General features: G+C 59.1%; 1 protein-coding gene across 2 annotated transcripts in view; it reads left to right on the top strand.

Annotated features, from left to right (window-relative positions):
- The window catches only part of IL17REL (interleukin 17 receptor E like), a 19,629-nt gene extending 7,541 nt beyond the window's left edge, over positions 1-12,088 (top strand). Inside the window, exons 3-15 of one of the 2 annotated variants that reach the window (XM_031934580.1) lie at positions 5,139-5,288; positions 5,508-5,617; positions 5,779-5,893; positions 6,147-6,191; positions 6,417-6,556; positions 6,782-6,853; positions 6,927-6,981; positions 7,982-8,154; positions 8,222-8,266; positions 8,541-8,598; positions 8,813-8,976; positions 9,220-9,300; positions 9,749-9,943. In XM_031934580.1, coding sequence (XP_031790440.1) covers positions 5,139-5,288; positions 5,508-5,617; positions 5,779-5,893; positions 6,147-6,191; positions 6,417-6,556; positions 6,782-6,853; positions 6,927-6,981; positions 7,982-8,154; positions 8,222-8,266; positions 8,541-8,598; positions 8,813-8,976; positions 9,220-9,300; positions 9,749-9,943 — 1,403 coding nt within the window. Of the gene's footprint in view, positions 1-5,138; positions 5,289-5,507; positions 5,618-5,778; positions 5,894-6,146; positions 6,192-6,416; positions 6,557-6,781; positions 6,854-6,926; positions 6,982-7,981; positions 8,155-8,221; positions 8,267-8,540; positions 8,599-8,812; positions 8,977-9,219; positions 9,301-9,748 lie in introns of both variants that reach the window. The other variant, XM_023221617.2, reaches the window with a different exon arrangement.
- Positions 12,089-12,885: the final 797 nt, after the last annotated feature.

Below are 12,885 nucleotides of genomic sequence, written 5' to 3'. Positions count from 1 at the left end.
TATACTGTATTTATTTTTTTATATTTGGAGGGGTGTGGGGAACAAGGTCTTGCTTTGTTGCCCGGGCTGGAGTGCAGTGGCGCAATCTCGGCTCATTACAACCTCCACCTCCCGGGTTTAAGGGATTCTCCTGCCTCAGCCTCTCCAGTAGCTGGGATTACAGGCTCCCAGCACCACCGTGCCCAGCTAATCATTGTATTTTTAGTAGAGATGGGGTTTCACCATGTTGGCCAGGCTGGTCTCAAACTCCTGACCTGAAGTGATCCGCCTGCCTCAACCTCCCGAAGTGCTGGGATTACAGGCTTGAGCCACTGTGCCCGGCCCAGGTGTTTTTAAACACACAGAGTTGTCCTCAGCCGCCTCCTTCTCTGACAACGCCAGTTTGAATTCCCAGTTCCCCACTGTGTTTCCCATTCCCCGCGCTGGCCGGTCCTTTCTGTAACCCATTTGTTCCTGTTGAGCTCTCTTCTCCTTCCTGGAGGAAGCACATCTGTCAGGCGCTCTTTTGGTAAGTCTCTGGGTGTTATTTATGTGCCTTATTTTGGATGAGGCAAAACATATTTATTTCTAAGGGTTTGTGATGAATTGTAGTTTCACAGCTTTTTCCACACAGTAACAATGAATTCTGTTTCGTACCACACTAATCTTGTGTGTTTCTGCTTTACTCACCCTTCCTTCCACACAGCCTCCTCTTCATTTTGTCAGCTTAGTTGGGACAAGAGCCTGTTCTTATTTTTGTACATTTTATTTCACAATGAGCAGCTTCTCCTCCTGCACCCGTTTCACTAACTCTGTACATGTCCTCATCTTCCGTGCTCACCGTGAGTCCTTCTCCTCCGTGGCTTTACCTTTTTTTTTTTTTTTTTTAAACTTTCTGGTTTTGATTCCTTTCTTGGTTGTCTGGAGTAGGTCTTTGTCTTTTTTCTGGAAAGGGTCAAAAGATGCAGATTTCTCATTTCTTGCATAAAGGAGGTTGTCTTTTTTTTTTCTTTGAGATGGAGTCTCACTCTGTCACCCAGGCTGGAGTGCTGTGGTGTGCTCTCTGCTCACTGCAACCTCTGCCTCCCTTCCTCTCCTACCTCAGCCTCTTGAGTAGCTAGGACTACAGGTATGTACCACCACCCCCAGCCAATTTTTGTATTTTTAGTAGAGACAGGGTTTCGCCATGTTGGCCACCCTGGTCTTGAACCCCTGACCTCTGGTGATCTGCCTGCCTCGGCCTCCCAAAGTGCTGGCATTAAAGGGGAGTTGTTGGCCGAACACACATGGATGACAACATAGACACCGAGTTCTAAGGCACAGTCATTTCTCTGAAGATTGCTGCATACCAAGCCCCAGGGAAGCTCCTCCAAGGGCAGGAAACACCAGCCTTGGAGACAAAGCTCTCCTCATTCCCCTCACTCCCCGCCCCGCTCCCTAGCACAGCCTGGCTTTTTATCCCCAAACCATCCGGCTTTATTTTATTTCTAAATTTCCAATTTATAGTTATTCTTTGCTAGTATATAGAAATACAGTGTTTGGGAGGCTGAGGCAGGTGGATCACTTGAGGTCAGGAGTTCCAAGACCAGTCTGGCCAACATGGCGAAATCCCGTCTCCACTACAAATTAAAACATTAGTTGGGTGTGGTGGTGTGCCTCTGTAGTCCCAGCTACTCGGGAGGCTGAGACACAAGAATCACTTGAACCTGGGAAGCAGAGGTTGCAGTGAGCCGAGATCTCACCACTGCATTCCAGCCTGGGTGACAGAGTGAGGCCCCGTCTCAAAAAAACACAAAACATGGCCGGGCATGGTGGCTCACGCCTGTAATCCCAGCACTTTGAGAAGCTGAGGTGGGAGGATCACGTGGGCCCAGGAATTTGAGGCTTCAATGAGCTGTGACTGTGCCACTGCGCTCCAGCCTAGGCAACACAGCAAGACCTTGTCTCTTTAAAAAAAAAAAAAAAAGGCCGGGCGCGGTGGCTCACGCCTGTAATCCCAGCACTTTGGGAGGCCGAGACGGGTGGATCACGAGGTCAGGAGATCAAGACCATCCTGGCTAACACAGTGAAACCCCGTCTCTACTAAAAATACAAAAATTAGCCGGGTGTGGTGGTGGGCGCCTGTAGTCCCAGCTACTCAGGAGGCTGAGGCAGGAGAACGGCGTAAACCCGGGAGGCGGAGCTTGCAGTGAGTGGAGATCACGCCACTGCACTCCAGTCTGGGCCACAGAGCGAGACTCCGTCTCAAAAAAAAACAAAAAACAAAAAACACACACACACAAAACAGAAAAACAAAAAAGAAATAGTGGATTTTTGTATACTGATCTTGTATCCTGCAACTTTGCTAAACTTATTTATTAGTTTCAGTGCCTTTTTTGTAGATACTAGCTTTTTCTACAGAGACAATCATGTCATCTACAAAGAAACACAACTTTACTTCTTCATTTCCAAGCAAGAAGCCTATTTCTTTTCCTGCCCCATTGCGTAGAGTGGGGTCCCCCCTGCAGTATTGAGTCGAAGTGAGAGGAGCAGGGATCCTTGTCTTGTTTTTTGATCTGGGGGGCAGGGAAATAATCTATTCTTTCCCTATAAAATGTGATGTTAGATATAGGTTTTTCACAGATTGTCTTTATCAGTTTGAGGAAATTTCATTCCCTGTTTGCTGAGATTTTTTTTTTAAATCAGGAGTGGATGGTGAACTGTGTCAAAAAATTTTTCTGTGACTATTGAGATAATCGTAAGTGGTTTTTAAAATTTTGTTGATTGGGTGCAGTGGCCTCTCAAAGTGCTGGGATTACAGGCGTGAGCCACCGTGCCCAGCCTTTTTTTTTTTTTTTGAGATGGAGTCTCGCTCTGTCACCAGGCTGGAGTGCAGTGACGTGATCTCGGCTCACTGCAACCTCTGCCTCCTGGGTTCAAGTGATTCTTCAGCCTCAGCCTACTGAGTAGCTGGGATTACAGGCGCCTGCCACCACACCCGGCTAATTTTTGTATTTTTAGTAGAGACAGGGTTTCACCATGTTGGCCAGGCTATTCTCAAACTCCTGACATCAGGTGATCCACCCGCCTCCCCCTCCCAAAGTGCTGGGATTGCAGGTGTGAGCCCCGCCCGGCCACTCCCTCAAATTCCCTGGGGTGGTTCTTTCTCCATCTCTGGCTGTTCCCTCACATGCGTGTGTTCATGAATACTCCACTGAGTATTAGCAAAGTGGATGCTCCCCAGAGTTCTCTCTCTGCATTATCCTCTCCCCTCTCATACTCGGTCCTGAAGGCCCTGGCTGCCCAGACCCTCCATCCCAGTTCCTCCTCTCAGGGAGTGTGCCAAGCTCCACTTGGGACTTCACCCCCACCACTGCCTGGAAACACTCCGCAGACAGTGGCACATTCCCAGAGCTCACTGTGACTGTTTCCTGTCTCCCAGGACTCACCGGCCCTGATTTCCTCACGTCCACTGTCTTGAAACCATTGCTCATGGATTTTGCCCTGGTTTCCCGCTGTCTCAGGCAGGAGGGTAAATCAGATCCCTGTGAGTCCCTCTGGACTGCAGTGGGAATTTGTAAGAGTTGGATTTCTGGCTGGGTGCGGTGGCTCACACCTGTAATCCCAGCACTTTGGGAGGCCGAGGCGGGCGGATCACCTAAGTCAGGAGTTTGAGACCAGCCTGGCCAGCATGGTGAAACCCTGTCTCTACCAAAAATACAAAAATTAGCCGGGCGTGGTGGTGCATGCCTGTAATCCCAGCTACTCGGTAGGCTGAGGCAAGAGAATTGCTTGAACCCAGGAGGCAGAAGTTGCAGTGAGCCGAGATCACGCCACTGAGCTCCAGCCTGGGCGTCAGAGCAGAGCTCCGTCTCGAAAAAAAAAAAAAAAAAGAGAAAGAGTTGGATTTCTTACCCATAGTATGTTCGGACCTCTTAATTCTCATTGCCCCTTTGAGGCACAGAGTTACCGGGTGGAAGGTCTCAACTGTCAGTTGTCTAGGTTCTTGCCGTGTTGAACAAAGAACCGAACAAAACACACAAGTAAAGCAACAAAAAAGAATGGAGGAAGGAGGGCACAGATTTACTGAGGAGAAAGAGCACTCCACAGAGTGGGAGCAGGCTCAAGCAAGCAGCCAAGGACCCCGATTGCAACGTGCCCCAGGATTTTCATAAAGCTAAAAGAATTTGGTAACACCCCTAGCTGCCCTTTGGAGGTTTCCAGTGGGTTACACCCTGTGGGATGGGTCTGCAACAATCAGAGGCTGAAGTGGAGTCTCATTATCACAGGAGGGAGGCTGTGGCCTGTGTGCTGCCTAATCTTGCCTGGAACTGGCTGCACCTGCTGTTCTTTTGCTTATCCCTTCGTTCCTGGTTACTCTCATTCCTTCCTCTCCTGCCTCAGCAGGGTGCTGTGTTCAGTGTAGGCTCCACTGAGCAGCAGCTGCACTGTCTCACCAACAGCATGAGGTCCCATGCCTCGGTGGCCAGGCCTTCTATAAAGAGGGTGGCAGTCCTCCTGTGGAATGCCGGGTTGCCAGGCTCTGTGGCTCACGTGAAGTTCTGCTCTGAGTCCCACCTGCAAAGCTGGCTGAGCAAAGGCAGCAAAATTGCTGAGCCCCTGGTGCCCAAAATGATACCCCAGCTCCCCGTTGCCCAGGTCTGGTGTGGCTGCCTGGAATGGTGTTTGGTCTCAGAGCAAAAGGCCCTGGGGACAAACCTTCCCTGCAAGGATGTGACCACTTCCCTGTGGACAGAGGTCTGGGCTGCAGCAACCTTGCGGTCGCCTCCCAGGTGTCCCAGCAAGCCTGTGTTGGCCTTTTCTGCTGTTCGTCTTTAAGCAGAGATGACAGAGCTTGCCAGCAAGTCAAGGTGGGCTCCCTGCCCCCTTGCTGGCCAGATGGGGCAGCAGCTTCTGCTGCTCTGATGCAGACTGGTGTGCAGCCTGCCCCACTGACCCAGGCCCACTGCTGGGGTCCCACAGACATTTCAGAGTGTGTCTCGGGGTGGGCTCACTACATGCCAGAGGGCTTGCTCCCCACTTGGCTTGGGGCAAGATAGTAAAGACCCCCCAGCAAAGACTCTGCAGCCCCAGGGCTCTCTCCCCCTTCACAGAACCAACCACAAAGCCTTTCCAAGCACCAGGGAACTCGAGGCCTCACACTCCTTCTCCCTCCCCAGGGAACGTTTTTAACAGCTTCTGCCGGCCACGCCCTGTGTCCATGTCCAGATCAGTCCTGGAGGCCCTGACGTCCTACACTGCCATGCAGTGTGTCCCCCCGGACGGCTGCTCAATGTTCCTGCGTGTGCACGCCTCCATCACCCTGCATGGTGAGAGGTGGCCTCGAGGGTGGGAGTAACACCCACAGGTCCAGCAGTGGGCCCAGGTGCCTTTTACTCCCATCAAACCCTGGGCAGCCTGGTGAGGGAGGGGGGCGCTGCTAACCGCACTTCACAGAGAGAAGGCAGAGGAACAGGGTCCCATGGCCCCGTCCGGAGCCAGGGGCAGCCCTTCTCTGACCTGCCCTGCTGGGCCCTTCCTCCACCCAGAGCGCCTGCGGGGCCTGGAGGCCTGCACCATGAGCCTGGACACCCAGGAGACGCAGTGTCAGAGCGTGTGGGTGGCCAGGGCCTCCCACCGGCCGCAGGTGGGGCAGCAGGTGAGGCCAGGGCAGGGCTCTGCCACCCACGACCCAAAGACTGGGCACCGCTCCTCCTGGGCGCCATCCCTCGCTCTGAGCTCCAGCCATGCAAATGGAGCTGGCCTGCTGGGGTGGGCAGTGCCTCTGAGTCCAGGCAGCTCACACCTGCACCTGCTCAGCTCCAGGTGTACTTTGGCTGCTTTGCGGTGAGCGTGGCCCAGCACCTCTATGTCACCCTAAGGACCATCCCTCATTTCTGTGGGGTCCAGCTGGACCAGAAGCACCTCGTGGAAGGTAGGGTCCCCAGGGCCCCCCTGGGCACAGCTGCCGTTCAGCCTCCAGGGCCTGGCTTGGGGTGGGACTTCCCAGGGCAGGGGTCTGGCCCTCACACTGGACAGATCGCCGCAAGGCCTTTGCCTTAATTCGAGGTCGCATGGCGGAGGCACAGCGCGGGGTGGGGATGGGGGTGGCGGAGGGGGCGAGGGGAGGAGGATTGCCCCCGAGGGCAAAGCAGCCCATACCTTGCCATTGCCTCTTCGGTTTGCAGACTGCGGAGAGGAGGACGTGGGGAGGAGCGTGCACGACTGCCTCGGTGAGTTCCCTCCTTCGACGCCCTGGCGAAGACCCCTAGACGCTGCGACAGGCTTCCTCTCCCCGGGGTCTTCTGCCCCATTTGGGAAATCCTGAGGGGCCCTCGGGGTGGGCGGCTGCCAAACGCCTGAACCAAACAGGAGTCGCCACGTCGGGGCTCTCGGGACAGAGCCCCGTGTCGGTGACCCCTGGTCCCAGCGCGGCCCCGACTTGCGGCCTCCTGCAGCCGGGAAGCTCAGCTACTGGGTGGACCGGAGGCGCAAGGCGATTCTGGTGCAGGTGCCCAGGGCCTCTGGGAGCCCCGACTACTACGTGCGGCTCTGCCACAAGCGGTTCACCTGCGAGGACGTGGGCGCCCCGGTGCAAGTGAGCGCCCGCGCCCCGCGCCCTGGTCAACCTTAGGCCCCCCCCCCCCCCCCCCCCCGCCCCGGTCCGACCCAGGACCCGCCCCCCTCCCCTCCCCTCTCCGTTCAGGCCTAGGCCCCGCCCACCTCCTGTCTCGGCTCCCGCCCCGCTCGGCCCAGGTCCCGCCCACCTCAGACCACCCCCGCCCTCCCGCGCGGCCCCTCAGCCGCCCTATCTGGGTTGCAGGTGACCGCCCACAACGTCTCCCGGGCCGTCTCCCTGCCCTACAGCCAGGAGCTGCCGTGCCTGTGCCTGGAGGTGTGGCCTGGACTTGGGGCGGGTGGGGGAACACCGGGATGGGGGGCTGCGCTGACCCCAACCCCTCCCACAGGGCTGGTCTGCGACCCCTGACGCGGTGCGGATCCAGATCTGCCCCTTTGAAAACGGCAAGTGTCCTGCGATGCCACGGGGCGGGAGGGTGGGAATGGCTGCGGCCAGGCTGATCCCACCATGAGGACTGAGGTGGGGGGATGAGATAAGGGGCAGGCCCAGCCTAAATCCGAGCCTGCTCGGAAGGGCCTGTCACCAAGGGAACTTGTGCACAGATGTGGATGTGCACGTGTGTGTGTGTGCTCACGTGGCCCAGCTCACCTGGGAAAATCAAGGCTGTCAAGAGGGGATGTCTGAGGGGCACAAGAGAGATGCCCAGGCCGTGCTCAGTGGCTCACGCCTATAATCCCAGCACTTTGGGAGGCCGAGGCGGGCGGATCATGAGATCAGGAGATCAAGACCATCCTGGCTAACACGGTGAAACCCCATCTCTACTAAAAATACAAAAAACTAGCCGGGCGTGGTGGCGGGCGCCTGTAGTCCCAGCTACTCGGGAGGCTGAGGCAGGAGAATGGCGTGAACCAGGGAGGCGGAGCTTGCAAGTGAGCTGAGATCCGGCCACTGCACTCCAGCCTGGGGGACAGAGCGACACTCCGTCTGAAAAAAAAAAGAGATGCCCTGCTCTCGGTTCTGCTCAGCGACGTTGCACACACACATGCACACGCACCCATGCACATGCACGCCCGTACACATGCACACACACACGCACACGCACACCCATGCACAGGCAGGCACACCCATGCATATGCACACCCACACCATGACAGGCACCCATGCACATACACACCCATACACGTGCACACACATACACACGAATACACCCATGCAAACGCAGGCACACACCCATGCCCATGGACACACACCCATGCACAGGCACACATATAGGCGCACACAGCCATGCACACACGTGCACAGACTTGGGACAGGGCTCAGCAACCCATAGGAGGACTGCTCTGGGCCCTGGCCCAGTGGTCACTTGAGTGGGTGCTAGACCCCATGGGCCTGGCAGCAAGGGTAGGGGCCAACTGACCTGTGTTTGGGGGAGGGTTCCTGCAGACACTGAGGCACTGGAGGTGCTGTGGGACACGGTCTACTACCACCCAGGGAGCCAGACACTGAGCTGGGAGCCCACCTGCCCTGTGAGTGGCCATGTGAGCCTGTGCTGGCGCGCGGGGCCCGGGGCCAGCTGTCATAAGCTGCAGCAATCCAGCCAGCTGGTGCATCACAGAGTGAGTGCCTCCTCGGCAGGGATGGGGGTGGGCATGGATGCCACAGCCTGACCCGAGCCCTCCTCAGGTGCAGTACCCGCTGGTGGATACCCAACCCCAGCTCTGCCTGAAGGTGAGGGGCTGCCACAGCCTGCCAGTGCCCTATTTGGGGAGGGGCCAGGGGGCATCAGGACAGGAAGTGGGGCAGGGGCCCTTGCCCAGCCCTGGAGCCCAGCCTCCCAGCCATCCCTCAGAGCCCCCTTCTGGTCTGACAGTGGGTGAGCTAAGGGCCTAAGGAGGGGAACTGGGCCAGAGCACCCTGAAGCTGACCCAGCCTGTCTCTGTCCCTGCCCTGTCCCTGCCCTGCACACACTCCACCGTCCTGCACCCCTCACCCCACTTTGCAGTTCTCCACCAGTTGGGGGTCCTGGGTGCGGTGCCCTTTTGAACAGCGTCGCTTCCCAAGTAAGTTCTCCGTGGGGCCTGCACAGCGTGGACGCAGCCCAGAACATCCTTTATGTCACTCTGTGTTGGTCGGGGAGGTGGGATAACAGTGCTGGGCCAGTGAGGGACCCAGTGGGTTGGGGGAGGTACAGTGGGCAGGCGCTGGGCCCTCGGGAAGGAAGGGAGGCGGTGGGGTGCTGGGCCAGAGGGGAGTCTCACCCTTCACTCCCCACAGCCTGGAAAATGACCATCCAGCCTTCGCCCATGAAGGGCCACCTCCGGGTCACCTTCTTCTCGTCCAGCCCCGCCCACTTCCAGGTGCACCTGTGTCACAGGAGGAAGTCACAGCTCCCTGCCTGCCAACCCGCACTCCAGGCCAGCCCGCTCCCTCCAGCCTCAGTGAGCCGAGAGAGGGGCTCCATCCTGGGGAGGTGTGGGGGGGGTGGCAGGACCCCATCACTTCCTTGTAGTGGTCTCTGCCCCACCTGGGCCCTGAGCCCACCCAGGGTCTAGCCTACCTGGCAGGAAGGGGTGGGGGGCCAGCCCTGCTTTGTGCATGCTGAGAGGATGTGGGAGGAGGACAGGGTTTAGCCTGATCTGCCCTTCCTCCCACTGCCTGTGACCTGCCCTCCCCCATCCCAGGGTGACCCCGCAGCCGCCCCTGCCTTTGCCTTCCTGGACCTTCCCGGGGAGGAGGCCTGTGCCCCAGGCATCTGCATCCAGGTGGGTGTTGCTGCTGTGCCCAGCCCCTACCCATCTCCTCCACTGCAGGACCTCAGTTCACATCCCCCCTTCCCATCCCCATCCTCAGGGGAAGCAGGAGGTTGTGTTGACAGAGCTCAGTTCACACCCCCCACTTCCTATCCCCATCCTCGGGGGAAGCAGGAGGCCATGTTGACAGAGCTCAGTTCATACCCCCCATTCCCATCATCCTCCGGGGAAGCAGGAGGCCATATTGATGGAGCTCAGTTCACACCCCCTACTTCCCATCCCCATCCTCGGGGGACGCAGGAGGCCATGTTGATAGACCTCAGTTCACACTCCCCCTTCCCATCATCCTCGGGGGAAGCAGGAGGCCGTGTTGATGGAGCTCAGTTCACACCCCCCATTCCCATCCCCATCCTCGGGGGAAGCAGAAGGCCGTGTTGACGTAGCTGCCTTATGCCTGCAGGGCTGGAGGACCGATGTACACTTCTCCGTCCCCCAGCAGCTCTGCAACCTCCGCTCCAGCGGGTGCCCAGCTCTCAGGGGCCACAGGAGTCTGAGGACTAGACCCAGGCACTCCCGGCCTCCCACAGTGGGCTGGGTATGGCGTGCACTGAACAGAAGACTGGGTGGGGGAGACGGGGAGACCACCCAGCCCTGAGACAGGTCAGGCTTCTGTGCCAAACCCAGGCCTGTGCCCACCACTGCCCTCCAGCCTCGCAGTTCCCTCCACCACATACCGCTGGGCCTCCCGCACACCCTCCCTGGTCTCACTCTGTCACTGGCCTTTGCCTCCTCCTCCCTGGGGGTCCACCTTCCCTGATCGGAGCTCTGGTTCCAACCACCAGTGACTTGGGATGTCCCTTTGCCCACCAACCACCAAGGCCCAGGCTCCCAGGACCCAGGATACATCAGGACAGGACTCTGCCCAGTGGACAGAACTAAGCACGTGTGTCCTGGGTGTGGTCAGGAGCGTGGCTCTGCCTTGGAGTCCAGGAAGGGTCAGAGCCAGCACTCCCACCTGCACCCCTCCCTGTGAGCTCCAGAGCTTGCCTAGCTTCAGGTGGGGTGAACCGCAAGAGCCACAGAGGTGGGAGGGGTGGGAGGGGGTGGATAGGACAGCCAGGCACCCAGGGCCTCTGGACACCCTTTCCAGGGAGCACCAGTGGGCCAGGCAGGGGTCTCTGGAATGTCTCCTCAGCTCAGCCGAGCCACAGCCATTTCAGGGCAGCCTCCGGCCTGCTGCCCACAGGACATGCCCAGGGCCATGGCAGGACCCGCAGACCTTCAGCTCCCCCTTCTCCCAGCAATACTTTTTGGCCAAGCCTGGGTCCCCCTCCCCAGCAAAGGTCACCTCCAGCAGCTCACAGACTAAAGGGGCAATGGACACCTGCTGGTCAGGTGTCCCTGGGGCTGGCACCTGCCACTGTGGAGTGCCCATGCTATGCTGGGCAAGTCCACGGCCCCAGGGACAGGCCTGGAGGCAGCAGGAGGACTGGGCCTGGCTCAGGTGGGGGGATCTAGGGGTAACACACACTGCTCTTGGGGCCAGGGCGGGCTCCTCCTTCACTTGTCTGCTGAGCCTCCCTGCAGATGGGAGACTGCTGTCCACAGCACTGACCCCCAGGACTGTGCAGCCCCCTCCCCTTCCCTCACATTGTCTCAGCCTCGCACAGTGGGGGCAGGGCTGGGAGGGGGTGCCCCAGCCAGTGCCACCTCCACATCTCTCTCCAGTTGCACCCACCCCCATGGGATGGCAGCCTGAGGCCAGGAATCTCCTCAAGAACAAGTAGGTGCCAGGGACACATTGCTGGGGGCAGGAGGCCAAGGCACAGCCTCGGACAGCTGAGCCAGGCCCCCCTCAGAGTGTGGGGTGGTCTCACCTGACTGTGGGGCCCAGGCACCTGCTGGCTCTCCTAGGGCTACAGCTCCATGGGGCCCTCAGGGGCTCTGGGTCACCAAAAAGACCTTCAACCCTGTCCTGAGTCCCCTGAGAACAGCAGGACCTGGGTGGGCTACCCCTTCCCTGAACGGCCCAGGTGCTGGACCCCAGCCTCCCTCAGACAATTCGTCGTCATGGCCACTGTCCCTGGCCCTAAAGACAAGGCCCTGGCAGCTGCCCAGAGCTTCCCCAGTGCTCTGGCGTGCAGGGCGCAACCCCACCCTTCCTGTAGCTGACCAAGCCCAAGGTGGTCAAGGATCACCTGTTTCTGCCCAGGGCACCCCACACTGGCTGGAGTCCACCCCGCGGTCTGCGCATCCTTGGGTGCTGAGCTTCACTGGGGCACCCCTCCCGAGGGTCTCAGCTTCCCTAGATCCCAGCGCCACTCACCCAGCAAGGGTCAGTCACTTCCTGTGGTCTCAAAGGCCACCTGCCTGGGGGCCACCTGCTGGGATGTGTGGTTCTGAGACGTTCCAAGTGGCACATCCAGACCCCAGCCAGGGGTCCCCAGCAGTGGCCTGTGCAGTGGGCCGTGGGGTCGGCCCTCGAAGACCTCTCGTGTGGGTCACGTAGGCTCCCTGGCTTCCCCGCTGAGCCGCCCTCTGGAGCCTGGACATCTCACCTGAGTGCTGTGCGGGGCTGGGTGCCCGGCCTGTCCTGGCGGTGGTCGCACCCCATCTGCAGATGCACTCCCACCGCAGTCTGGGCCCAGGCTGCCATCTTCCAGCCAGCTGTGGGCCCTGGGCCTTCTTTTCCTTCTTGCAATGGAGGCTGCTCTGCCCCACAGACTGGAGAGGGGACTGCAGCGCGAGCAAGTGCCCTCCACTCAGTAAACGCTGGTCCGGGGGGTAGCTGTTAAAATGGAGCTTGGGCCTGGCTGGATGGTGACGGCATCAGGGACAAGTCTGGACCGTGGGCGTCGTGGAGCCATCCCCACCAGGCTGGACCCGAGAGTACCCCAAAGGCGTGGGAGGCCACACCCCATTGGGCATGTCGGGGGCAGGGAGCACCTTGGGACTCGGGGAGGGGCAGGGTTTCTGGGAGTGGATTTGGGGTCAGCTAAGGTCAGTGTCACATGGTGTGACCAGACATCCTCATCCAAGTGTCCCCATAAAGGAGCAGTGGTGAGGACACCCTGGGGATGCAGAGGTCAGGCCAGGTGAGGGGCTTGAGAAGCTGGGTTTGGGCACAAGGGGCAGGGAGGCCAGTGGGGGCATGGAGAGGGTGCCCCTCCCTAACCTGGACATCAGGGGCATCGGAGGATGCAGGCTGCCACTTGCCCAGGTGCCCCTCCCTAACGTGGAGGAGGTCAGGGGCACAGTGGGGGCGCGGGGCTCGGCACAGGATGCCACTCCGCTCTCTCCATGTCTCCTCTGGATACCCCTGTCCACCCCCAGCCAGAAGACAAGTGTCCCAGCTCAGCAGGGCAGCCCCAGCCCCAGGTTCCTGCTCCTGCTTCCTGGACCAGCCAGGGGTGCTCCCTGTGGTGCACAAAGACCCCCTGCTCTGACCCAGGGCTACTCCGGGAATCCTGGCCAGTGTGGAGGTGGAGCTAGGGAGGATTTGCCAGAGCAGGGTCATGGAGCTGAGCGCCTGCCTGACTGGGTGTGGGCTCCCTCAAGCCTTCCACAGATGGGGGAAACTGAGTCTTTTGGGACTCT

The sequence above is a fragment of the Piliocolobus tephrosceles genome, chromosome 19 (assembly GCF_002776525.5).
Source record: "Piliocolobus tephrosceles isolate RC106 chromosome 19, ASM277652v3, whole genome shotgun sequence".
NCBI classification, from domain to species: domain Eukaryota; kingdom Metazoa; phylum Chordata; class Mammalia; order Primates; family Cercopithecidae; genus Piliocolobus; species Piliocolobus tephrosceles.
The sequence above is the reverse complement of the archived record's forward strand: the minus strand, read 5'-3'. Positions and strand labels throughout refer to the sequence as shown.